The sequence below is a fragment of the Heloderma suspectum genome, chromosome 14, assembly GCF_057233095.1.
Source record: "Heloderma suspectum isolate Gila_16-S chromosome 14, 16-S_ref, whole genome shotgun sequence".
Lineage (NCBI taxonomy): Eukaryota > Metazoa > Chordata > Lepidosauria > Squamata > Helodermatidae > Heloderma > Heloderma suspectum.
Genome location: NC_139471.1, coordinates 9,052,278 through 9,076,203, shown reverse-complemented (window position 1 = coordinate 9,076,203; position 23,926 = coordinate 9,052,278). Strand labels below are relative to the sequence as shown.

The following is a 23,926-nucleotide window of genomic DNA, read 5'->3' as shown; positions in this document are numbered from 1 at the left end:
GGGGGTTGTGATGATGGGGACATCTCTCGGCCTCTGCCTTTCATTGTGTGTGGACACAGCTTTCCCTTGTTCGAGCTGGGCTGGGAGAGGGCCTTTCTTTAAGAAACGAAACAAAAAACCCTGGTAAGGTATCATAACAATGGATTGGCTTTGTCTTCTGCCTAAACATCTCTCTCCCTCCCCCTCTCCCTCCAGTTCCAATGCAGGAGAAATATATCTATCTTATCACCCTAAGCAATTGACAACAACAGTCTAGCAAGGCATGCCTTGATAATTCAGTTGATCGCAAAAAACCCTTTAATTGTATATTCAGAGCTCCGTGCTTCTCAGCCGTAATGTCCCCTTGTTTGTTCGAAACACCATAATACTGTTGGGCCATGGAGTCTAGTCCTATCTGCTTTGAGTGGCAATGGGGGCTCCCCCTGAAGTCGCGCCCTGAGCTCATTTGAACTGGACCTGCCTGGCTGGGATTCAATCTGGCATCTTTTGCATGCAAACCATGTACTCTGCAGGTGAGCTGTAAGTTCCAATGGCACCTTGCTTGGGCGTTTTTCTCTTTTTAAAAAAGATTGCTCTTCAAACCCTCCCCATCTCTTCCCACCCACCTGCTTAGTTACCACTTTGGGTAGGATGCTGTCTGCAACATTCCAGCACCAGTTGGCGTGAGTCATTTCAGTGTGTTTGCAGTGGGCTAACAGGAGAGCCATCATTTTTAACACTGGCAGTGTACAAAGGGTGTCCAGGTGGGATGAACAGGGAGCAAGCTTTTACATTTTAAAAGGGAGCAAGTATTTATTTTTGAAACAGCCTTGCAAATCTGTGGAACTCGTTGCTGTCGGAAGGTCTGAAAGCCTGTGGCTTTTTTTCTGAAACCTATCTAGTTCATAGCATTTCTTTTGCTCTGTCCCATGAGCACTTAAAAAAAAAGAAAGGAAGGAAGGAAGGAAGGAAACCATAACCCATGCAGATACAGGAGCCTTCCCCAACATGTTCTCTCCAGATGTTTTGAACTAAAAAACAACAATCCTGTCAATTGACCATGCTAGTTGGGGCTGATTGGTGTTGTACTCCAAAACATCTAGAGGGCACCACATTGGGGAAGGCTGAGATACAGTAAAACCGCGCCTTCATTAGAGAAAGCCATGTTGAGGTTGCCCCATCTCAAAAAGGATAACGTAAAGCTGGAAAAAGTACAGCAAAGTGCAGGTCAGGTTATTAAGGAGTTGGAAGACTTTTCCTCACAAAGAAAGGCTCAAGAGTTTGGGTCTTTTTTTGGTTTCGTTTAGAAAGAAAACGATAACAAATGGAGGCAGATGATAGAGGTTTCTAAAATTAGGAACAATGCAAAAAGATATATAATTTCCTTCCTTTCTCATATAAATCTAAAAATACATGAAATCAATTCCTCCCATATCAGAGGCAGTTATGCCTATGTATACCAGTTGCTGGGGAACGTGGGTAGGAGGGTGCTGTTGCACTCGTGTCCAGCTTGTGGGTTTCCCGTGGGCAGCTGGTTGGCCGCTGTGTGAACAGAATGCTGGACTAGATGGACCTTTGATCTGATCCAGCATGGCACTTCTTATGTGCTTAATGAGCACTACATATGTTCAGGATGCTATGGTCCATGGGGTCACGAAGAGTCGGAAACGACTGAACAACAACAAAATGTTCAGGACAGGCGGAATATATCTGTAGGCCACGTTTTAGGATCATACCCTCCCATGGTGGTTTCTAAGCCTGTACATTTCACAGTAAGAAATCAATAACAAAGTTGAAACCACAAAACACCATAAGAATACAGTAAGGCTCAACGGGCAGTAGCTTAAAAAAAGGGACTAGATATAAAGAAGGAAAGTCTATCAGTAGCCATGCTGGTTAAATGGAACCTAAGGGCGCAATCCTATCTGGATAGGCGGCTGCCTCCAGACTCAGAGGCGACTGCCTGTCCAATGCAGGGCAGGAGCAGCATGGAGGGGATCTTCTCTGTGCTTCAGCCACCCTGCATTCATGGCTAGACAGCCGATTTTGGCTGTCTAGCTGCAGGAATTTGGGGCAGGGGGGAGGCCGGCTGATGCGTAGGAAGTGTCGGAAAGCCACTTTTGCCCTCCCTGCCCCGTTTTTGCTGCTCTGTGCTGCTCTTACGAGTGTGGGGCCAATTCGCACTGCCTACAAGGCAGCGCGGGGGGGGGGGGTGTGGAGGTCGGATCTCAGGTAACCGACCTACCCTATGGCCATCTGGCTGCTGACTAGGGGCCATAGAATTGCGCCCTAAATTGGTGTCTGTGACAGCAGTGAAGTGCTGTTGCTATCTCAGGGTGCAATCCTGTGCATGTTTAGACAGAAAAAGAAAGCCTACAATGCCCAGCATGCCCTAGCCAGCATGGCTGGCTGGAGGGATGCTGGGAGCTGTATCATTTTATTTATTACATTTCTGTATCACCCAAGAGCTGAAGCATTCTGGGCAGTTCTGGGACTTTTTTCCTGTCTAAACACGCCTAGGATTGAGTCCTTACTCTGCTGGGAGGTTTTCGAGAAGACCCATCTGCCTGGTCACAACGGGAAACAGTGCTGGATTTGGACACCTTTGGGTTCTGATCCAGAAGGACAGTTCTTAACTTAAGTATAGCAGAGTTTCTGAAGGTGGCTAGAGTGGTGTTACATCATGATATTTTCCAGTCTACTTGGCAGATAAACATGGCTTTGTTTTTAAGAACGAGGATAGGAGTTATAATGTAAGATGCACATCCCAGAGGGGTAGCTGTGTTAGTCTGTGGCAGCAAAAACATTAATGGTTGTGAACCGCCAGAGAGCTCTGACTATTGGGCGGCAGAGAAGTGTAATAAATAAATAAATGAAATGCAGAGTCTTGTGCAAAAGAGAGCTCTCCACCTTCCAGCAGCCCACATCTTGTTATACTTTGTAGAGCTGTGATACTAAACATACTTACATGGAAAGGGAAGTCCCCTTGAACTTGATCCAAAGCGTGGGAATTCTGGTCTGTTTCAGTCCCGCTGGCAGAAGTGGAGAAGGTGAAAATGACAAGACACTTTTTCATGAACTTTTTGTGGCAGGGCTATAGTTCAGAGGTACAGCAAGCAATTGTCTTGTAGAAAGTCCCTGGTTCAGTCCCTGGCCTCTCCCGATAAGGCTGGGAAATATCCCTGTCTGAAGCTTTGGAGAGCTGCTGCCAAGAGAGTAGACAATACTGAACAATGTGGACCAACGCTCTGACTCTATAAGGCTTTGTATGGTTCAGGGAGCTGTGCGTCGGGATGCTCGAGGAGTTGTGCACTGGCATACCGAAGAGCCAAAATGTAGCTTTGAAAAAATGTCTGCTGCTTCCAGTGTGGGTCAGCTGTGTGGGGCTTGCCGTGAGGAGGTCACATTTGGTAGCACTCTTCAGAACAACTCTAATGAGTGCACTGGTATGTAACGCCATATGGATTCTGCTTCTTGGTTACTGCACACTCACCCTATCTAGACAGGGTGGATGTGCAGATCTTTGGAAGATGCTTCTGATCTTGTCTGTGGGGTGTTTGTAATGCAATTTTGGAGAGCGGGGGAAGCCTGCCGTATGATTGGTTTGCATCACGGACTTCTTTGGGAAGCTTCTTCAAAATAATTTAGAGACAGGCAGCTGTGCTTGTCCATCCATTGCAGCAAAAACAGCGGAGTTTTGTGGCACCTTAAGTTGTTGTACACCACCTTGATAGCTTTTTAGCAGATAAGGCAGTGTGTTGTTGTTGTTCAGTCGTTCAGTCGTGTCCGACTCTTCGTGACCCCATGGGCCATAGCACGCCAGGCCTTCCTGTCCTGCGCTCTCTCCCGGAGTGTGCTCAAGTCCATATTCATTGCATCGGTGATGCTATCTAGCCATCTCATCCTCTGCCATCCTCCTCTCCTTTTGCCTTCAGTCTTTCCCAGCATCAGGGTCTTTTCCAGAGAGTTTTCTCTTCGCAAGGCATTGTAGAAATGTCTAAAATTAATTAATTACAGTTATTCAATAACAATTTTAAAAGATCATCAAATGAAGTGTGATCCTCAGTTGTTAGCTGTGTGTGTATGTACACATTCTCTCTCACATGTACATACAGATATAAAAGGAAACAAGTGGAGGTTTGTTTATTTATTTTAAAATGTTTCTTTACCATGGTCATCTGCAACATATCCAGGTGGGGCACAACAGTAAACCTACAATATAAATATATGTCATAGTTCAACAAAACAGACGTATATAATATTATCAGTGGGCCATAATGAAAGGCGTCATGAATCAGTAAATGCTGAGGCACAAAATAATAGAATAGTAGGGTTGGAAGGGGCCTATAAGACCATCGAGTCCAACCCCCTGCTCAGTGCAGGAATCTAAGTCAAAACATCCCTGACAGATGGCTGTCCAGCTTCATCTTGAATGCCTCCAGTGTGGGAGAGCCCACCACCTCCATTGTCATATTGCTCTAACAGTCAGGAAGTTTTTCCTGTTGTTCAGCCGGAATCTGGCTTCCTGTCACTTGAGCCCATGATTCCGTGTCCTGCATTCTGGGATGATCAAGAAGAGATCCTGGCCATCCTCTCTGTGACAGCCTTTCAAGTCCTTGAAAAGCGCTATCCTATCTCCCCTCGGTCTTCTATTCTCAGGGCTAAACATGCCCAGTTCTTTCAGTCTCTCCTCGTAGGGCTTTGTTTCCAGTCCCCCAATCATCTTTGTTGCCCTCCTCTGAACCCTCTCCAGCTTGTCTGCATCCTTCTTAAAATGTGGTGCCCAGAACTGGACACAGTACTCCCAATGAGGCCTAACCAGTGCTGAGTAGAGGGGAACTAGACAAAGGAAAACATTTTTAGCATCTCCTGAACTGAAAAGAGTTGGCCCACGTTTTATGTCTGGGGGGAAGGCATTCCAGAGAGCAGGCTCCATCATGGAAACATTCCTCTTCCTGGTTGTTGTCAGATGGGCACCTGCATCACCAGCTGATGATGATCACAGTGGCTGGGCAGATCTCTGTGGAAAGATGGACTTCAGCGGCAATGGGATAGAAAAAGTTCAGGCTGTGACAATTTGGTTGGACTGGCGTTCCCCAACCTGATGCCCCGGAGATGTTTTGGACTTCTTGTTGTTGTTGTTTATTCGGTCAGTTGCTTCCGACTCTTCGTGACTTCCTGGACCAGCCCACGCCAGAGCTTCCTGTCAGCCGTCGCCACCCCCAGCTCCCCCAAGGTCGAGTCCGTCACCTCCAGAATATCATCCATCCATCTTGCCCTTGGTCGGCCCCTCTTCCTTTTGCCTTCCGCTTTCCCTAGCATCAGCATCTTCTCCAGGGAAGATGTTTTGGACTACAACCCCCATAATCCCTAACCATTGGCCATGCTGGCTGGGGATGCTTGGAGTTGAAGGCGTTTGGAAGGACCTAGGCTGGGGAGGGTTGAGTTAGAGTGTGTGTGTGTGTGTGCGCAAGGTGACCCCCCCCCCGCACACACACACACACACACACACACAGCAGCAAGAAAGTGTTTGAAGGCCCTGAAACTGCATTTCCTCCCCTGTTGCTACATGAATCTTCCCTGGGGTGGAATTTAGGGTGGGTTGGGCAGACCCAAACTAACTAGTGGTTGTTATCTTGGATTTTCAGTATTTAACCTTTTTTCTCTTTTTTTGGAGAAATGTTGTTTTGTTCAGTTGATCACGTAAATTTGTTGTATTTAGTGTTGTTATTTGTATTGTACACTGCCTAGCGTGGCCGGGTAGCTGGCCAGATGAGCGGCTAATAAATCTAATAATAAATAAATAAAATACATTTGTGTTAGGTTAACAGACAACAATAGAGGTATTTAAGAACATTTGATGTCAATTTATTTCTATTATGTTTATTTTAATTAAAAGATTATACACACACGTGCGATTGAATAGATATTTAGAAAATTAAATTTCAGTTTTAAAAAGTTCATTTGATTATACATACACTATTATGTAGTCTACAGCAGGCTCCAGAATGGCTCGGATATACATGGTCTGTGGTTGTCTAGTTTGCCTCTTTGCCTGGTTCGTCAATGCCAAATTGTGGCCTGTGCGAGGAGCCGCCATGTGATGTAATTTCTTGGGTTAAATGTCTGAATTGCTGGCCCATTCATGTTGACGAAGAGGTAGCAAGCAAGTTGTTTAATGGCAAAGGGGAAAAGTTGTATTGTCTGGGGCAGCTTCCTCCTTTATTTAGAATTATTTATTTAGTTATTGCATTTCTGTCCCACCTTTCTTCCATTGTTGAACTCCAGGTGGCTACGTGTGGTTCCTGGGTGGTCCCCCCTCCAAGCACTGACCAGACCCAGACTGGCTTAGCTTCAGCAAGATGGCTGCCTTATGTGCCTTCAGACCATGCCTTGGGAATTTCACTTAGAGTACTTTTAGAGTAGACCAGGGGTGTAAAACCTGAGGCCCAGGGAACAAATTTGGCTGCCCAGGCCTCGTCCCCTTCTCCTGGCTCCACCCTCTTTCCACCAATCATTTGGTGGCTTCTCAGCTTTTTTTTTTTTTTTTTTGCATTTCCTTGCATTCTAAGAGGTTGAAATACCTCTCCTAAGGCTTAGCTTTAAGCTCAAACATGCTGGTATTTTTGACCCACCCCTTTTGCCTTTGGCCCCACCCACTGTTGGAATGCAGCCCCTGAGAGCTTTTCCAGAACTGAATTTGGCCCTCAGGCTGAAAGAAGTTCCCCACTTCTGGAGTAGACCCATTGAAATTGTGGGACAAGCTAGGCATGACTAACTTAAGCCCCTTTCATTCCAATGGCTCTCCTCTAAGCATAACTAAGTCTGGATCCAACCCTCAGTTTTGTAGTAATTCTTGAACCCATGTGTGCTTTGTGTAAACTGGTGCTTTGTTGGCAGTGGAACTCAGAGGAGAGGTCACTCAGCCTCTCACAGCCACCATGGCGATTGTAGCTGGGTAGCTGCAGTTATAACACCCGGGGTTATGGCTTGAAGAGGTCCATTCTTGTTACCAGATACTTTGCAGAAATATGTGAGTAATCTGCTTTAAAAAAATAAATAAATAAATACGTGAACTCAGACTGAGCTTGTGTTGCGGAAGCAAAATCCAACAGCGAGTGCAAAAGATGGTAACAGAAACAAAACACTGCACTGGGTGGGATTAGGCGAGATGGCTTGAACCCAGTCAGCTGTTTCCTCCGCTTGCAAATTCTATGGTCTGTGCAAAGTTCACAACAATATTTACCTAAATTTCCTGAGCCATATCCTGTCTCCCTTTAGGTCTGATTGGACTCTTCCTGCAGGATGAAAAATAAGACCCTTAAATAGGCAGTTAGTAATCCAGCCAAAGCGCTTGTTTGGATCGGTAGAAATGCACTGTGTCATAAGAAATGGATCTCTCCGCATTTAGGGGGCTTTTTCCAAACCTGGAGGGATTCTGGGAGACTGGGTTTTCATTTACCCCCCCCCCCACGCTCTTAAGCCATTCCTTTTACAGCTGGTTCTTGCCCACATGGTCACCACTTGGCTGTTGCATCCAGTGTTGACCAGAGTATGTAGATGAGCCATTGCAGAGATGGTGCACATCCAGCATCATAGACTAGTGTTTATCACAGCGGTGGGGACTCTTTCTTTTCTATAGGGGGCCGAAGCTGCTGGTGGGCGGGACCTGAGCCAAAACTGGGTGGAGTCATACCCTTCTCTCCCTCTTCCTTCCTGCCCAGCAGGCTGCCAGGGGAAGGACAAACTGCTCTTGTCAGTGGACTGAACAGATTGCTTGCAGAGACCTTCAGAAATTAGGCACATGTTGTCAACCCCTGGTTTATCAGAGGGCGTCCCAGGGTATTGTGGGTAGCATCCAATGTTACTCCTACTTAGGGTAGACCCATTGAAATGAATGGGACTTGAGTTGGTCATGACTAACTTGTCCCATTCATTTCAGTAGGTCTACTCTCAGTAGGACTAACGTGGGATACTGCCCTGTGGGCTAACTCTCAGGAGGTTATCTGGTGTTCTTCCATAAGACGATCAGCAACAGTTAAGGTTGGACGTTTGGTCAAAAAGGTTGTTGTGGTCAATTGATTGGTCTAATATTGTTGAATAATCGTCAAGTATTTTCGAAGCACAGGGAGCTGCCTTGTACCATGAAGGGTTGGCATCCTTGGGCAGTTGTCCAGGTCCCCTGTGCCTCAGAAAGGCTCGCTGCTGACATGTGCTCTGGATTCCCCCAACCCTTCCAAAAATATTCCTGTCTGGCCTGGGGCTCCATGCAGTATTGGGTGGCTGGGTCTCGCCATCATTTTAATTTCCTACAGCATCGCTCCATGGCACTGTGGGAAGTTAAAATGGCAGCTAGACCTAGCTCTCCTGTGCTGTTGAAGTCCACTGCTTCTGCTAGGTAAGCACACTGAAGGATGAGGGTGACCACAACAGGGAGCTGACCTTGATACCAGGTCAAGCCATTTGTTTAGCCCAGTCTGGTCTACTCTCTCTGGCAGGGTCTCTCTTGAGTGGGGGTGGGCAACCTGGTGCCTTCCAGATGTTTTGGACTCCCAGCAGCCCAAGCCAGCAAGGCCAGTGATCAGGGATTATGGGAGTTGAAGTCCAAAAAATCTGGAGGGCAGCAGTCTGGAACAGAGAGAGTTCTCTCCCATCAGCTACCACCTGACCATTTTCCTGGTGTTGTGGGACTTTTTTCTGTGTAAACACGAATGCAGTTGCACCCATGGAGCATAATCCTATGCATGTTTAGATAGAAAAAACTCCTACAGTTCCCAGCATGCCCCTCACTGGGGCATGCTGGGAATTGTAGGACTTTGTTTTCTGTCTAAACATTTATTTCTTTATTTAAACCATTTGTATCCCACCCTATATCATTAAGATCTCAGGGTGGCATACAGATAAAATCAATGTAAACAGTATAAAACAATAATTTAAACAGCTAAAAACATATTAAACCATGGACAATTAAAATCTAAAACAATAAAATAGTTAAAACAGGGTGCTACTTTAGAGAATACATTTATCAATCAAAGGCTTTGGTAAAAAGCCATGTTTCTACTTGGAGCCAAAATGAAACCAATGTCTGAGCCAATTGGGCCTCCAGCAGGAGGGTATTCCACAACCAGGGTGTCACAGCACAGAAGGCCCTCTCCCACGTCCCTCCGTAATGTATGTCTCTCACTTGTGAGATGCAGAGTAGGGTCCCTGCAACAGATCTCAGTCCTTGGGCAGGCATATATATGTAGAGAGAGGCGTTCCCTCAAATATCGAAGTCCCAAGCCGGTTAGGGCTTTAAATGTCATCACTAAAACCTTGAATTGCAATCAGGAGCATTTTGGCAGCCAGTGCAATTCCTTTAAAACTGGTGTTATATAATTTTTACACGATGTTCGGGGGGGGGGGGGCTGCACAGAACCTGGAAAAGCACCGTAATATTGGTGGTTTGGGGGAAAGGGGCGTGGCTGGGGGAAAAGGGCATGGCCATCTGGGGAATCTTGGGAGAGCCGGATTTGGCCTCCAGGTCTAACCTTCTGCACCCATGCTCTAGATGATGGAGGTCAGGGTTCTAGTCAAAAACAAAATAGATCCTGCAAGCCTAAAGTCTGCCCAGCCCTGGTTTCAGGAATAGGAAACCAAATAATTGGTGGTGGTCGTGGTGGGGAGAAGGGATAGAAAAGGCGCAGTGTAGGCAGAGAGGGGCAGATTGCTACTTAGCGTGCTAGACTCTCATTCTTTATCAGAATTAATTAGACGCTTGTGTGTATCCACTGCAAGTTGACTCCCAAAGGTACCTTATGGAGGAGAAAATGGATTGTCTATAAATCTGTCTTGAGAGTTTGAAGCAACATGATGTTCAGTGTGCCAGGAGTGTGTGTGTATGTGTGTGGGGGGAGCTTATTCATTGCTCCCCCATCACCCCTGAGCAAGTGTGTGATTTGCCCTCTACGGAAGGGCCTGTCTTTCTCCTTTTCAGTCTTTTTCTCACCCCTTCATCAGCTCCATTTATAAAGCAGGCCTTTGTGCGTCCAGCAACAAAGTCCGAATTGATCTGGGTTTCCTGCCCGCCCCCTGCTGCTCGCTCTGAGTCACACACCCACAAGAAAGCTTTTGTGCTTCGGAGCTGACAAAAGCTTTTGCGCTCGTTTTCTTCCTTCCAGAATCCAAAGATAGATTATTTTTGGCAGCTTCTAGCGGAGAGGGGTGACGGATAAGTCCTTCTTTGTGCCAAAGTACACCCAGGAACTCCTGACCCCCGCTTGGTCACTTGGGAAATTGGGCCCTTGTTCTGAAAGATGGCAGCTGGCCCAATGTTGCATATATATAAAAAATAATGAAACCATGTCTAATTTGTAAAATGAAAGGTCCCTGGGCTTAGCTTGCTCCCATCTGTCCCTTTCCCTCAAACCTTCATTTTCCCCGAGATGTGTGATGGCTAATGGATGACACAGTAAAGGGAAACACTCTGTAGGTGCTCAGAAGCATTCTGTTTTTGTTGCTTGGCATCTTTAGAAGCAGGTGCCTCTGTTGGTTGTGTTTAGATGTGGAGGCCTTGTTGAAATTAAACTCTGCCTGAAAATATCGGGGGCTAGAATAACACTGAATTGCTTTCAAGTTGATAGGTTCTTTGCGGGCTGTGGATACATACAAAGTTGGATCGTGCCGGGCAGGCTTCAGGTTTCAGGATGTCCTGAACTAAGTGTACTTGAGTGCTGGGGTGAGCAGAAGGCAGACCTTAAGGTGTGTTGGACTTCAGCTCCCAGAAGCCCCTGTCAACATAGCTGGTGGTCAAGAATGCTGGGAGTTGAAGTCCAAAACATCTGGAGTTGGACTTCTGTCCACCTACTGGGCACCTGCCTGCCTCGTTGGGTCCTGGCAGCAGCAATAGCGGTGGGCAGTGGTGGATTGGATTGGTGCTGGGCAATCTGTCTGACTCCAACGTTGTGCAAAATATATGCAGCGGTTTGGCGTAGATATATACTGCAAACCACTGCATCGTACAATGAGCAGGAGATAGTTACTGAAAGCACCTTCCATTGCCGCTTCGATATAACGTCAAGAACACTTTCAAAATCGGTTCCTTGTACTGCGCGACAAACTTCGCAGCAAGGTGCCGCCCAATGGGGTGACATCAGGTTCACCCCCACCCAAGAACATCCCAGTTTAATTTCCCACAGTGGAGCATCACTTGGAGGCATTGTGAGATATTTAAATGGTGGTTCCCATATCCAGCCACTTCGAAAAAGCCACCACTGAAATAACTCACAATGCCTCCGAGTGGTGCTCCGCTGTGGGAAATTAAAATGGTGGTTCCCCTATCCAGCTGCTTCTAAAAACAGGGGTCCAGGTGTGTCCAAACCATTCCACTCTGCTTGGGGACATGCAGCCTGTTGGGCTTGGTCTCTCTCGTTGGGATGTGAGTTCTGGAGGGGGGGTGGGCAGGTGTGATCTTGATGTCACCCAGCTGGGTGGAACCTTCCCTGCTACGTTTGTCGAGCGGTGCAAGGAACTGATTTTGGAAGTGTCCTCGACATCATATCGAAGCGGTGATGAAGGGTGATTTCAGTAACTCTCTCCCGCTCATCATATGATACAGTGGTTTGCAATATATATCCACAACAAACCGCTGCATATATTTTGCACAACATAGGAGCCAGTCAGATTTTCCAAGAGGTAACTGGGAAGGAGGGAGACACGGAGAGCTGTGTGTGCCTGGGAGAGAGGAGATCCTGTTCTTGCTGCTGTGTTGTAGTCTATCTGCCCATTCTCTTCCAGGAAGTGCCAGGGCTGAACCTCTCTGGGGAACATGGCCTCTGAATGAGAGCCATTCTTCCAGGGAAAGTTTAGGGACTAAGCAAGTAAGAAGAGGTGGTGGCAGCCAGGTACCACACAGTGGCACATATAGGAGGTGGAAAAAACAGCTTCTTGCCACCTTCAGCAGCCCAGGGGATCATAGTCTGACTTTGGAGCCCTTCCTCCGGGCAATGGTTCTTTGTTGAGATTAGAGATCAAGGAATTAGGAGGAGGTGGCGGCAGCCAGGCACCACACACGGGAGGAGGAGAAATCTGCTTTCTATTGAACGTGTTGGATGCCAAGATTAGGGGGTGACAGCAGGTGCCTGGATTTTTGTGCCTTGGGGGAAATGATTCCACACACACCCAGATTAGAATCTGTGATTTCATTCCCATGTGCAACTTGTCGAGTGACAACGATGAGTGTGTAAACCCGCCTTTCAAACACAGTTGTTCTTTCACATTTTTTCCCCCTTAGCAACCTTAAGGACTAGAAGCTTTTTAAAAACGATCAAAACTGAGTTTGCTTGTTTTTCCAGCTTGGATCTACACAGGCTGCAGCTTCCTTTTTGAAAAGCAGGTTCCCACCCTTGGATCTTTTGGACGGAGACCTGCCTGGGTGAAATATTTCTGAAGTGATCGCCCTTATCTGGGAAAAAATTGTGAGCCTATCAGAAAAGCAAGTCAATGCAAGTCAGTCTTATCGCCAGCAAAGGGGTAGGGAGTGCCCAGACTGAGTGTTTGTTCTGGTAGACTCGTGCTCTGCAGTGATCCGCCCGTTGGCTCCTTGCCCACTGACCTTGCTGTTCTTCTTCAATCCTCTTCACTGTTTCAGGATCAGTCCACAATGCCTGAGGTTAGAGACCTTGCCGACGCTTTGCCAGATGCACCGATGGACCCGATCACCGGAGTTGGGCTCATTGCCTCCCGGAACCGGGCGCCGACAAATTACGACGTTGTAAGTACAGAAGTCATCTCTCTTCCCTCCTTTTTACGCAGCACTTTAAGTTGCATAATTTATATTGGTTGCAGAGTTCAAAGTGTTTTTGGTTTTGGTTTTTAATTTCCTGGCACAGAATTTGGACTGCATGGGCATGGAGATAGATAGATAGATAGATAGATAGATAGATAGATAGATAGATAGATAGATAATTTAGTGCACAGAACTCTGCACATTACGCCCTCACCACGCAGAAACTGATCCTCGTGGTGAATTGTCTGCAGCCGCTGCCGTAACCTGCAGCTCTATTTACATGTCTCGTACATGTTCCCTCATATCATCCTGAAGATTTGTTCTCTGTCTTCTGAGATTTTACCAAGTGCTGCTCAAATGTTTTCAAGCTACCTTAAGGACTAGAAACTGTAAAATGGGTGGGGAATCTGTGGGCCGTATGAAGCCCCCGGAGACCACTTTTGTACAGCCTGCTGTGGGTGCCCTCTACCACGCCCTGAACTCTCCCCCCCCGGCGCCATCTTGGAATGAGGGTGTATGGAGATAACTCTTTCCACTGCCTTCTTTCCCCATGTTCTCAAGCTCCCAGTAGCCTGCCAATTGTCTGTTTGGCAGCCTGCTAGGGGCTGGATCACACTAGGAAATAGCAGCGGATGTTTCTCCTTACTCTCCTACCTAGCAGTGTTGTTGTGTATGGGAGGGAATTGGGGGAGGGGCGGTGACCTCGGCAACCTGCGGCAGTTTTCACAGTGCCCAGGCAGCCTCCCACGGCCCGTGCTGCAACGAGTGAATGAGGTGATGACGAGCCTTTTGAGTTTTCTCGTTATTTGTGATGTCGGCACAGAGCAGGGGTGTTGAACCTTTTTCAGCCTGAGGGCAGAGTTCAGTTTTGGAGTCGCTTTTGGCGGCTGCATTCCAGGGATGGGCAGGAGTGCAGCCAAAAGGGGCAGAGCCGGAATACCAAAAATGCCGGCGTATTGTAGCTTAAAGCCCTGACTGCCAGTACCTAAGCGTTCGGAGAGGCGTTTCGACCTCGTAGAATGAGGGGAAAACTATGCACAAGTTGAAACAGGGCCAGACAATCAGTGGTCGGTGGAAAGGGGGCAGGGCTGGGGGAAAGGGGCGTGTCTGTCTGAGGGGCCGACAAAGGCGGGATTCAGCTGAAACAGTGCCAAACAATCAGTGGTTGGTGGAAAGGGGGCAGGGCTGGGGGGACAGGGGTGTGTCCGTCTGAGGGGCCAACAAAGGTGGGATTCGGCTTTTGTATTCAGCCCCCAGGCCTGAGGTGCTACCAGTGGAGGCCGGTGACTCCAATGTCGGTGGGATGGTGAATCCACTCCGGGTTTCAGTCAGAACCGGTCAGAACTCTAAAGGAGCTGTCCAAGGTTTGACACTCCGTTAGAGTTCTGACTGGTCCTGACAGAAACCCAGAGCAGATTCACCGCCCCACTGACATCGGAGCCACCAGCCTCCATTGGGTTCTACAGCCCTGGCATAGAGGGCGTCGGAGAATGAGAAAAATAATCTAGCGGAGAATGATTGATTGATTGATTGCATTTTACCCGCCTTTTTTCCTCTAGCAAGGAACCCAAGGCGGCTTACATTCTCCTCCTCCTCTCCATTTTATCCTCACAACAACAGCCCTGCGAGGTGGGTTGGGCTGAGAGTGTGTGACTGGCCCAAGTCACCCAGTGAGCTTCCATGGCCGAGTGGGGACTAGAACCCGGATCTCCCAGCTCCTAGTCCAACACTCTTGCCACTGCACCACACTGGCTCTCTGGGGAGACAGGATGCTTATTTCGTTTTCTTCCATGTTCCTTCTCCGTGCTGGCCATTTAAACGGGAACGCTTCTTTGCAAGTTCGTCTGCATTCCTAGTGAAAAAACGAAGGTTGCATTTCAGCTGGCGGGCGACCTGTCGTTAAAGCTCCTTGTGTTGTACAAGTTGCACCTCAGCAGTCCGAAGGACACACCAGCACATTCAGCGCCACTTGCTCCCAGTGGCGTGCCATGCAGCTGCCTTTTGCTGTGCGTGTTTGCACCACATACATACCGCTGTACTGTCGTTACAAGCTCCTGCACTTCAAAATTGACCCCTTCACCGCTGGGTGCTGCTAGTCACTGTAGTCATACAATTCTTACGGAGGGCCCATCGCTGAGTAGTGGGGTTTAAGCTTTGCTCAGCATCTCCAGCTTAAAATCGTCTCTGGCATCAGGGCTGGGGAAAAGGCTCCTTGAGATGCTGGCCCAGCCATTGCCAATCAGAGCAGCCAATACTGGCGTAGGCAGACCCGTGGTTTGCCTCCGTATTAGACAGCTTCATTATTGCCAAGGGGCCCTAACTCAGCGGCGGAGGATATGCTTTATGTGCAGAACAACCCGGGTTCCATCTCCAGCACCTCCCGTTAAAACAGGGGTGGAGACATGAGTCACATTTTTGCACCCCCCCGCCACTCTGCCACTGAATTTGCTGCTGAAATCCGGCAGTGAGACAGAGCAAAAGCTGCATTTTCCCTTTGAAACAAGGTGCCTTAAAACAAGGTCTTCTTGGTGGTGGCCCCCCAATTGAGGAGGGCTCTTTCCAGGGAGGTCCGCTTGGCGCCATCATTGTCCGCTTTCCGGTGCCAGGTTAAAGACTTTCCTCTGCTCTTAGGTTTTGACAGCAGATGCAAAGGTTTTTAACGGGTTTTTGTTGTCGATTGTGCAAAACTGTTTTATATTTTTGGATGGAAATGGCTTTATATTACATCATGATATTGTATTTTTAGGGGTTTAACCTTTGTAAACCACCCACAGAGCTTTGGCTATTGGGCAGTATAGAAATGGAAGGAAGGAAGGAAGGAAGGAAGGAAGGAAGGAAGGAAGGAAGGTCAGTCTGGGGGAGTGTGATTTTGTTTTGAAGGAAAAATGTGGCTTTCTTGTTGCTGCCTCGCCACTGACTTTTGGTGGCAGATTCAGCCTGGTGGCAGCAATTTCAGCTGGGGAGTGTGATGGGTTCCAGGTTAGGGGGGAATTGACCGCCAGCCGTTGCTCACTCCTGCATTAAAAGGTTCACGGGTAGTAGAAGGGGAGACTCGTCGCTAGTTGAAAGTAGACGCTCCAGGGCTAAGCTGACTACTGACCTGTCTCATTATCAGGACGCTCTTGTGGCTCAGTGGCAGAGCCCCTGCTTTGCATGCAGAAAGTCCCAGGTTCAATCCCCAGCATATCCAGGTAGGGCTGGAAAAGCTCCCGCCTGAAACCCTGGAGAGCCTCTGTCAGTCGGTGTTGACCATACTGGACTAGATGGACCCAGGGTCTGACTGAGTATAAGGCAGCTTCCTGTGTTGCCACGTTCCTGCTCTCCAGACCTGGATTTGGGAAGGGAGCCTCGTCTTGAGAACAGGGAATCGGAAACCGGCCGGCTGGTATGCAGCTAGAAACAGATGGAGGAACCTGATCCTTCGTTGGCTGGGGAAACGCAGATGTTGATGAACTGTTGTTGAACTAGAGTGTGAAGTCCCCGCAGAGCTCAGCTGGCTTTTGGTTCTGATTTGGGAGAATGTCTTCTCGTTGCAGAAAAGATGTGATCAAACTTTCCAGACTGCTCAGGTTCAGCCATAACAACGATAATCCGGAAAAATTGAAATACAGCTCTTTTCCCTCACCCACATTCCTCAGAAACCTGCAAGAGATGATAAGTATATCATGGGGTGGAGATGATGCAGGTGGCTCGGGGGTGTATTCAGGCTGGTACCTTTTAATTAATGATGGCCCTGCTGGGATTTCTGTTTTAATTTGTTTGGTTCTGTTAATGGAAGCTAAATATTTAGTGTCCTTTTTTGTATGCTGTATGCATTCCACAATCTGGTGGAAGCCCAAAAAGCATCTTGGGAATTTTAGCACAATTTCTTTCCAAAGCAACATTGACCTGAGTTGCTAGTCCTTATGGTTGCAACAAACCCCTTCAGATTGCATGGATAATGTTTGGTGAAATCTCAAGAGCCAGTGGAAAGGGTGTCCTGTGCAGGGCAAGGGCCTTGCACTTCAGTTCTTTCCCCCTTTCTGTGATTATCAAATGTGGAACAAATAACACAAATGATATTCAGGCTTACACAATTCACATAGATCATGTAGGCTGAGGACGCCAGTTTCTTCACGCACAGAATTTGGGAGAATTTTCTGTTTTTCAATTTTATGCTATTTGGTGGGAGAAGAGGGTGGGGAGCGCTGTTTCCTGTCGGGTGCATTTAGCACTGAACTTGGGAGAAAGGGCTGGGAACCTTCTTGGATGCAATCATTCTGATGTCTGTTCCTGGGAATTGGAGAAATGTATTTAGACTTACCCAGGGCTGGTGCTTAGGAATGTGATCCATTCCCTGCTGGGATTGGAAGCAGTATTTTGAAAGAAAGAGGTGTGTGGGGTGGGGACGGTCCACAGCACCACACATGTGAATCATACCATCAACCTATGCTAGTTCATGTTTCTCCAGTCTAGGAATAGGCAACCTCATTCATTCATTACTGCGTTTCTATACTGCCCATTATCTAAAACTCCCTGGGCAGTTCACTGCATGGTAAAACATAATATAAAGCATTCAAAAATTTAAAACCCTTTAAAAACAAACACACCTATGGCAAGGGTCCCTATCCTTTTTGAACCCATAGGCAATATTTGGGCATTGGAGAAACTGCTGTGGGCACTACCACAAAATGGCTCCCTCGGAGGATGTGGCTAGTCATATCCATAATGCCATGGGGGCCTGGCAAGTCAAAATTGAGCTAAAGAGGGGTGGGGGAGAGAAATAGTGAGGGGTAGAGGCTGGAAGGGAGGCGGAAATAGCAAGGCAATGGGGTAGTGGGGAGAGAAAGAGCAAGGCTAGCAGCTAGAAGGAGGAAAAACAATAAGCTGAAGAGGAGGGAGGAATACCGAGGCTAGAGGGTGGGAGGGAAGGGGAAACAGCAATGCAGAGGTGGAGAGGGGAGAAAAAGAGCAAGACTAGCAGCTAGAGACGGAGAGAAAGAAGATTGCCCGAACATTTTCCAAGGTTTTTCTCCAAGCAATTCTTGTGAAGAAGGCAGCGGGGGGGAAGCTTTGTGGGCACCGCTGGAGGTCCCACAGGTGCCATGGCATCCAGGGACGCTGTGTTGGGGTCCCCTGACATATGGGGTGTCCCAGTGTGCAAATTGGGCTGAATTAGATTCCCGGAGGATACGTCTGCTTGCCATGACAGTTAAATGGAACCTCCATGTTCAAGGCAGTATGCTTCAGAGAACAAAGCAACAAGGGATCACCTTTGCCTTCATAACTCGTGTGTGAGCTTCCGTAGAGGGTTGTGGCTGGATGCTTGCCTGAGGAGCTACGTCGGGGGTGGGCAACTTGTAGGGCAAAACATCTGGGGCGCCACAACTCACATCAAGTTGTCCACCCCTGCTTTACAGCAGACTCCCTCAACGTGGTGCCCTGCAGATGTTTTGGAGAACACCTCCCAGCATTCTTGACCGTGGGCCATGCTGGCTGGGTCTGATGGGAGCTGAGGGCCAACACATCTGGAGGGTACCAGGGTGCTCTCATGCACACTCACGAGTGTGATGGCGATTGATCTGAGAAAACTGAACACCCGATTGTTGCCTTGGCTCGTCCGATATAAAGGAGCTTAAGCTTCACTCTATGCAATATGGTCCCTCTCCGGAGCGGGCATTCCCCGCTGGAGGGGTTTACAAGGTGTGATCCTGGAGTTGCTCCACCACCAAAAGGATGCTTGAGATTCACCAGATGTGCCCCAGATGCTGCAAGGAGGGAAGGACAACCTGTTGGCCTGATTGAGGGCTTACATGCTTACAGGAAGGCAATGAGGGAAGTAAAGGCAATTGAAGCTGGAAAAGTGCAGAAAAGGGCAACTAAAATGATAAAGAGGCTAAAGCATCTCTCCCTACGAGGGAAGGTTGCAACAGCTGGGATGGTTTAGCTTGGAAAAAAAGGAGGGCAAGGGGAGATATGATTTGTTGTTGTTGTTCAGTCGTTCAGTTGTGTCCGACTCTTCGTGACCCCATGGACCATAGCACGCCAGGCCTTCCTGTCCTGCGCTCTCTCCCGGAGCGTGCTCAAGTCCACTGGAGATATGATAGAGGTGTGCAAAATTATGCACAATATGGAGAACGTGGATAGGGAGACATTTTTCTCCCTCTCCCACAACACTAGAAGCCAGTGGGGTCATCCCATGAAGCTGATTGGTGGGAGATTCAGGGCAGATAAAAGGAGGGACTTCTTTGCACAGCACATGGCATTCGCTACCACAACATGTCGTGCTGGCCACCAATTTGGAAGGCTTTAAAAGGGGGTTAGATAAATTCCAGGAGGACAAGGCTATCATAGCTACTAGTCCTGATGGCTGTATGCTACCTCCAGTACCAGAGGCAGTGAGCCTGTGTGCACCAGTTGCTGGGGAATATGGCGGTAGGATGCTGTTGCACTCATGTCCTGCTTGTGGGTCTCTCGTTGACAGCTGGTTGGCCACTGTGCAAACAGAATGCTGGGCTGGATGGACGCTTGGTCTGATCCAGCAAGGTTCTTCCTATGTTCTTCAGAGGCAGGATGAGGGTGGAACCCTGCTAGCCTCCGGCTCTGGGGAAACGCCTCTCCTCCTTTCCAAAACGTTGCCGCTGCTGATCTTATCACAAGTGATTGAAATCATGTATGATTGCTCTACTGGAATTCCCCTGCAGATCTGGGGAACGGCGGCATGCCATCAAGTTGCCAGACAAGTTGGTGGAGAAAGGAGAGGGATGAACAAAGCTCTCTGTCGATTGACAGGCACTAATCTAACCCATCGTTTCCCCTGGGTTCTGTGGAGGTATTTTGCACAGCTGTACAAAAAACCCAGATCCTTTGTCCACCAAACCCTGATTTTGTTGTGCCCGGAGTTGGAGGCCAACCCTGCTGTTAGGCAAGTTGAAGAAGCCTGCAAAGCTTTGCAGCACCAGTAGGCTGAAGGAGGTCAGATGATATTCCCTGAGCCCTAGAAAGGTGGCTGGATAAGCCTTGTTCCAGGGCCAGCTCCACAGGATGGCACAGTTGGGTTCACAGGGTTCCAAAATCCACAGTCGGCCCTCCATCCTAAAATGACCACCCTTTCTACTTTGCACCAGGGTTTCTGAGAAAATTGGATTCAGCCCTGGAGATTTCTCATCTTTGCATGTTCCATCCCTCCCAGGTTAGGGGTGGGAGTGCACTGAAGGTGCCATGCTGGGTGGGTGGGGGGTCTCAGAAATCCTGGGGCCAACAGTAGCTTTCTTCCAGCTCTGCTCAAAGAGGGAACTCTGCTCTTGCTTCGTCTTTGCTGGCTGCCCAAGAACATCAGAAGAGCCCTGCTGGATCAGATCAAGGGTCCATCCAGTCCAGCATTCTGTTCACACAGTGGCCAGCCAGCTGCCCACGGGAAACCCACAAGCCGGACACGAGTGCAACAGCACCCTCCCGCCCATGTTCCCCAGGAACTGGTGTACATAGGCAGACTGCCTCTGATACTGGAGGGAGCAGATAGCCATCAGGAGTAATAGCCACTGATCACCTTCTCCTCCAGGAATTTGTCTTACCCCCTTCTAAAGCCATCCAAATGGGTTGCCATCACTACGTCTTGTAGTTCTGCTTCCTTTGCTCTTCCCTGGCATTGTTCCCTCCTTAACAAAACAGCGTCATTTACTAAGCCTGAGCTGAAAGTTCTTGGACAGACTTACTTGGCTCGAAGGTGGTGCTTCAGGGAGGGTGTGTATGCACGAGAGAAAGGAGCGCAGGTTGCAAAATGTGCTTCACCAGCTCACCTTCTTCACTGCCGTTTGCTGATGGCAGTCGTATGTACTGATGCTGCTGAGAGCCACTTATTCCCCTCCCACCCCTTTTATTTTGTCCATACATTAGCAGAGTCAGGGCAGGAGAGATTCTTCTTCCAAGCAGGAGGAAAGGAAGCAGGGCAAGATCACAGGATGGAACTTGGAGCATCAATGACTGAGATCCAGGAGCTCTCCGTGAACCTGCCCAGAGTCTGTGATGGATGTCTGGCCACAGAAGTATTTATAGATCAGCAGGAGCCAATGGAAAAGAACAGGCAGAGCTCTCCGTGAACCTTCCCAGAGTCTGTGATGGATGTTTGGCCACGGTATTCCTCCTCCAGTCAGAAACTACCTGGGTTCTTCTTAAGGCCTGTAATCTCCATTGATGCTGAAACTATTTGCTTCGTTGGAAGCTGTTGGTGTATTTTCTTTGCGCCCAGAGGATGCCCTGTTTTGTTTTGTTTTTTTAAATTATTTAAGTGGCATGCCCTAAAACATTTAACAACCCACCCTCCAAGAAAAGATACATGTGGGAGCTTCATTTCAAGCAATTGCAGGAAATTAAATGACTGTGGCTTCTGTTAATTATCTCAGTTGTTAGCAAGAAGGGCGGCTCCTTAGAAGGCTTTAATTTATGTGTTGAACTTGGAAGAGCCAGCAAAGGTTTTGCACAGCGGTGTCTACGTGTGCGCGCGGATGGATGTGCATTCATCGAGCACATAGTCTGGAACTTCATGTGTGGGTGTGTGCAAGATTCTGATGAGGTGTGTTAGGAAGAGTGAGATAGTTGGGGAAGGGCTGGTGTGGCTGAGAATGTAGAGGGGTTTTAAAAGCTTACTGGCAGGTAGGGATGTATGGATTGTGTAAAATCCATTCCATCAGTGTTTTGCGGATAGTCAGGGTTTTCGTTCCGCTGTCTGCCCATCGCCGGAATGAAATGCGGCGGGGGGGTGTCCTAATTCGCGCAAATTCACACATGTGGAAATGCACAATTTCCCCCCAGATGTGCATTTTCACGCTTGAGCCTATGAGGCAAATGTGCATCTTTGGAGGGGGGAGTGCCTATTTTTCTATGGAAAGATTTGCGCAAAATTTGGGAAAATTAGAATGCCGGTCTGCAAGTCCGCGGAATCCCCCCAACAGGGGGAAAGCCAGTCTGCTGCAGAATCTGTGGGTCGGATTCGTGAAAACCCGAACTCATTTGGCTCCTTTAGAGTTCTGACTGGTTCTGACTGAAACCCAGAACGGATTCACTGCCCCACTGATATTGGAGCCACCAGCCTCCACTGGGTGCTGGTGAATTAGGTGTTTTTCCACTGGTTAGTGCCTGGCTGGGAGACAGCCAAGGAACCCTATTTATTCATTTGTAAATAAATAAATTTACAAAGTCATTTTATTTTATTTTCGTTATATTTATCTATTCACCCCAACCTGGTGCTCTTGGGTGGCTTGGATTGTAGTTCCCATCATCCCATTTGCTATGGGCCATGCTGCCTGAGCATGATGGGGGTTGTATTTATCAGGGTGGACACTGAGCCCATAGAATCCCAGAGTAGTTCTGATTCTGAGGAAGAGCAGTCGCTCCTGGGAGAGGAGCGCGCTCCTTTTTCCCAGGGCCAACAGCTGATGGAGATTCCTCCCACCGGCATTCCTAGCTTAGATAGCAGTCCTGGGAGTGACAGAGCACGGGAAGCAGACTTGATGGATGCGCGACGCCGACACAGAGAGCGGCGCCAAATGGAGGGCACAGAAAGGAGACGTAGTGCCCAGTTGGCGCGCAAAAAACGGCTGCGCCCAGAGGATCCAAGGGAAAAGGGGAGGGACTCTCCCTAGTCCTTAAGTTCAGGGGTCTGTCAGTAATTCCCTTTCAAACGGGGACCAACTGTTCCAACTTAGGGCATAGGTACTGTGCTGCTCAGATCTAGTTGCAAACGGTATAGTTGTTAAGTTGTAAAAGAAGAATATAGCTTTGAAAGGAATCCCTTTGTCTGTGTCTGGACTTGGCTACTGGATTAGACTGAGAGAGGCCTCCAAGGAGCCCGTGACAGTATTTCAAGACACCTTGTGTGGGGGGGGACAGGTTGGGGAAGGCTGACTTAGGCGTTCTCGTGTCCTGCACCCTTTTGAGATGTAGTCAGGCCCCCATGGCAACATTATGCAACTAGCCACATCCACCCCGGAAGCCATTTTGTGGTTGGGCCCACAGCAGCTTCTCAACTTCCCGAATGTGCCCACGGGTCCAAAAAGGTTGGGTCGAAATGTGCCCACGGGTCCAAGAAGGATTCCTGCATTGAGCAGGGGGTTGGACTGGATGGCCTTGTAGGCCCCTTCCAACCCTACTATTCTATGATTCTATGACATCTCAGTTTACCCTACTTCACAGGGTCATTGTAAAAGTAAAATGAAGGTGTGGCAGGAGGACCACGTGCAGTGCCTCCTTGGGGGAAAAGGTGGGACACAAATGTACTAATAAATAAAATATTTCAAGTGTAAATTTGTATAAGGGCACGAAGGAACTGGCAGATATATTTTCGCTCCCTTTCATGATAGCCCCTAGCCTGGAAGTTCCCTTTTTCAGAACGCAAGAACTTCAAGTTTCATCATGGTAGAAAGGCAGGATAGAAACAAAATGATACATAAGCACCTTGTTTGTGGCCCTGAGAGACGGAGAGTCCATGGGCTTGCTGTTTCTGTAACCATCACATCTGAATCTGCAAGTTCAAATGATTTCCCATCTCTCATTAGCACCTCCTGTATCTCTACCAGAGCAATCCTGGCCTGACAAGAGCCACAAACTACCTTGATGCTGGATTTTCCTGGCTTTGGACTCTGCTGCTGCTTCTTTTTTCGGCATGTCCCCGCCTTTTTATCCAAGAAGGCGCGAGCTTTATCTGCATAGAAATGTCATTGCATTGCCGGCATTCCTCCCTCGTGTATATTTTTGAAACAAATATTTTCCCCTCAAAGAAGCTTTAGAATAATTTTTTTAAATCTCGGGAGAAACAAGTTCTTTGGAGGTTTCTCCCTTTTTTGCCTTTTTCTTTAAACGGAAGGCTTTGTTCCAACTTTTCCTTACAGCCTTGGGAAGTCTCCTCCTCCTCCTCCAACTCATAGAGTTGGATGGGACCTCAAAGGTCATTTAGACCAACCTTCCCCAACCTGGTACCCTCCCAAAGTTTTGGACTACAGCTACTAGCATTTCTGACCATTGGCCATCCTGCCTGAGGTTGATGGATGTTGACAGTCCAAAACATCTAGAGGGTACCAGGTTGGGGAAGGCTGATCTGTTTATTTATTTATTGCATTTCTATACCCCCCACTAGCCGAAACTCTCTGATCTAGTCCAGCCCCCTGAAATCAATGACCACAGCATCCAGAGGCCATCCAGCTTCTG

At 48.2% G+C, this 23,926-nt stretch overlaps 1 protein-coding gene across 5 annotated transcripts in view; it reads left to right on the top strand.

The window, feature by feature from the left end:
• MVB12B (multivesicular body subunit 12B) overlaps positions 1-23,926 on the top strand; it is a 117,030-nt gene that overhangs the window by 700 nt on the left and 92,404 nt on the right. For all 5 annotated transcript variants that reach the window (XM_084821336.1, XM_084821335.1, XM_084821339.1 and 2 more), the window contains exon 2: positions 12,608-12,730. In XM_084821336.1, coding sequence (XP_084677462.1) covers positions 12,620-12,730 — 111 coding nt within the window. In that variant the 5' untranslated portion in view covers positions 12,608-12,619. The remainder of the gene's footprint in view (positions 1-12,607; positions 12,731-23,926) is intronic.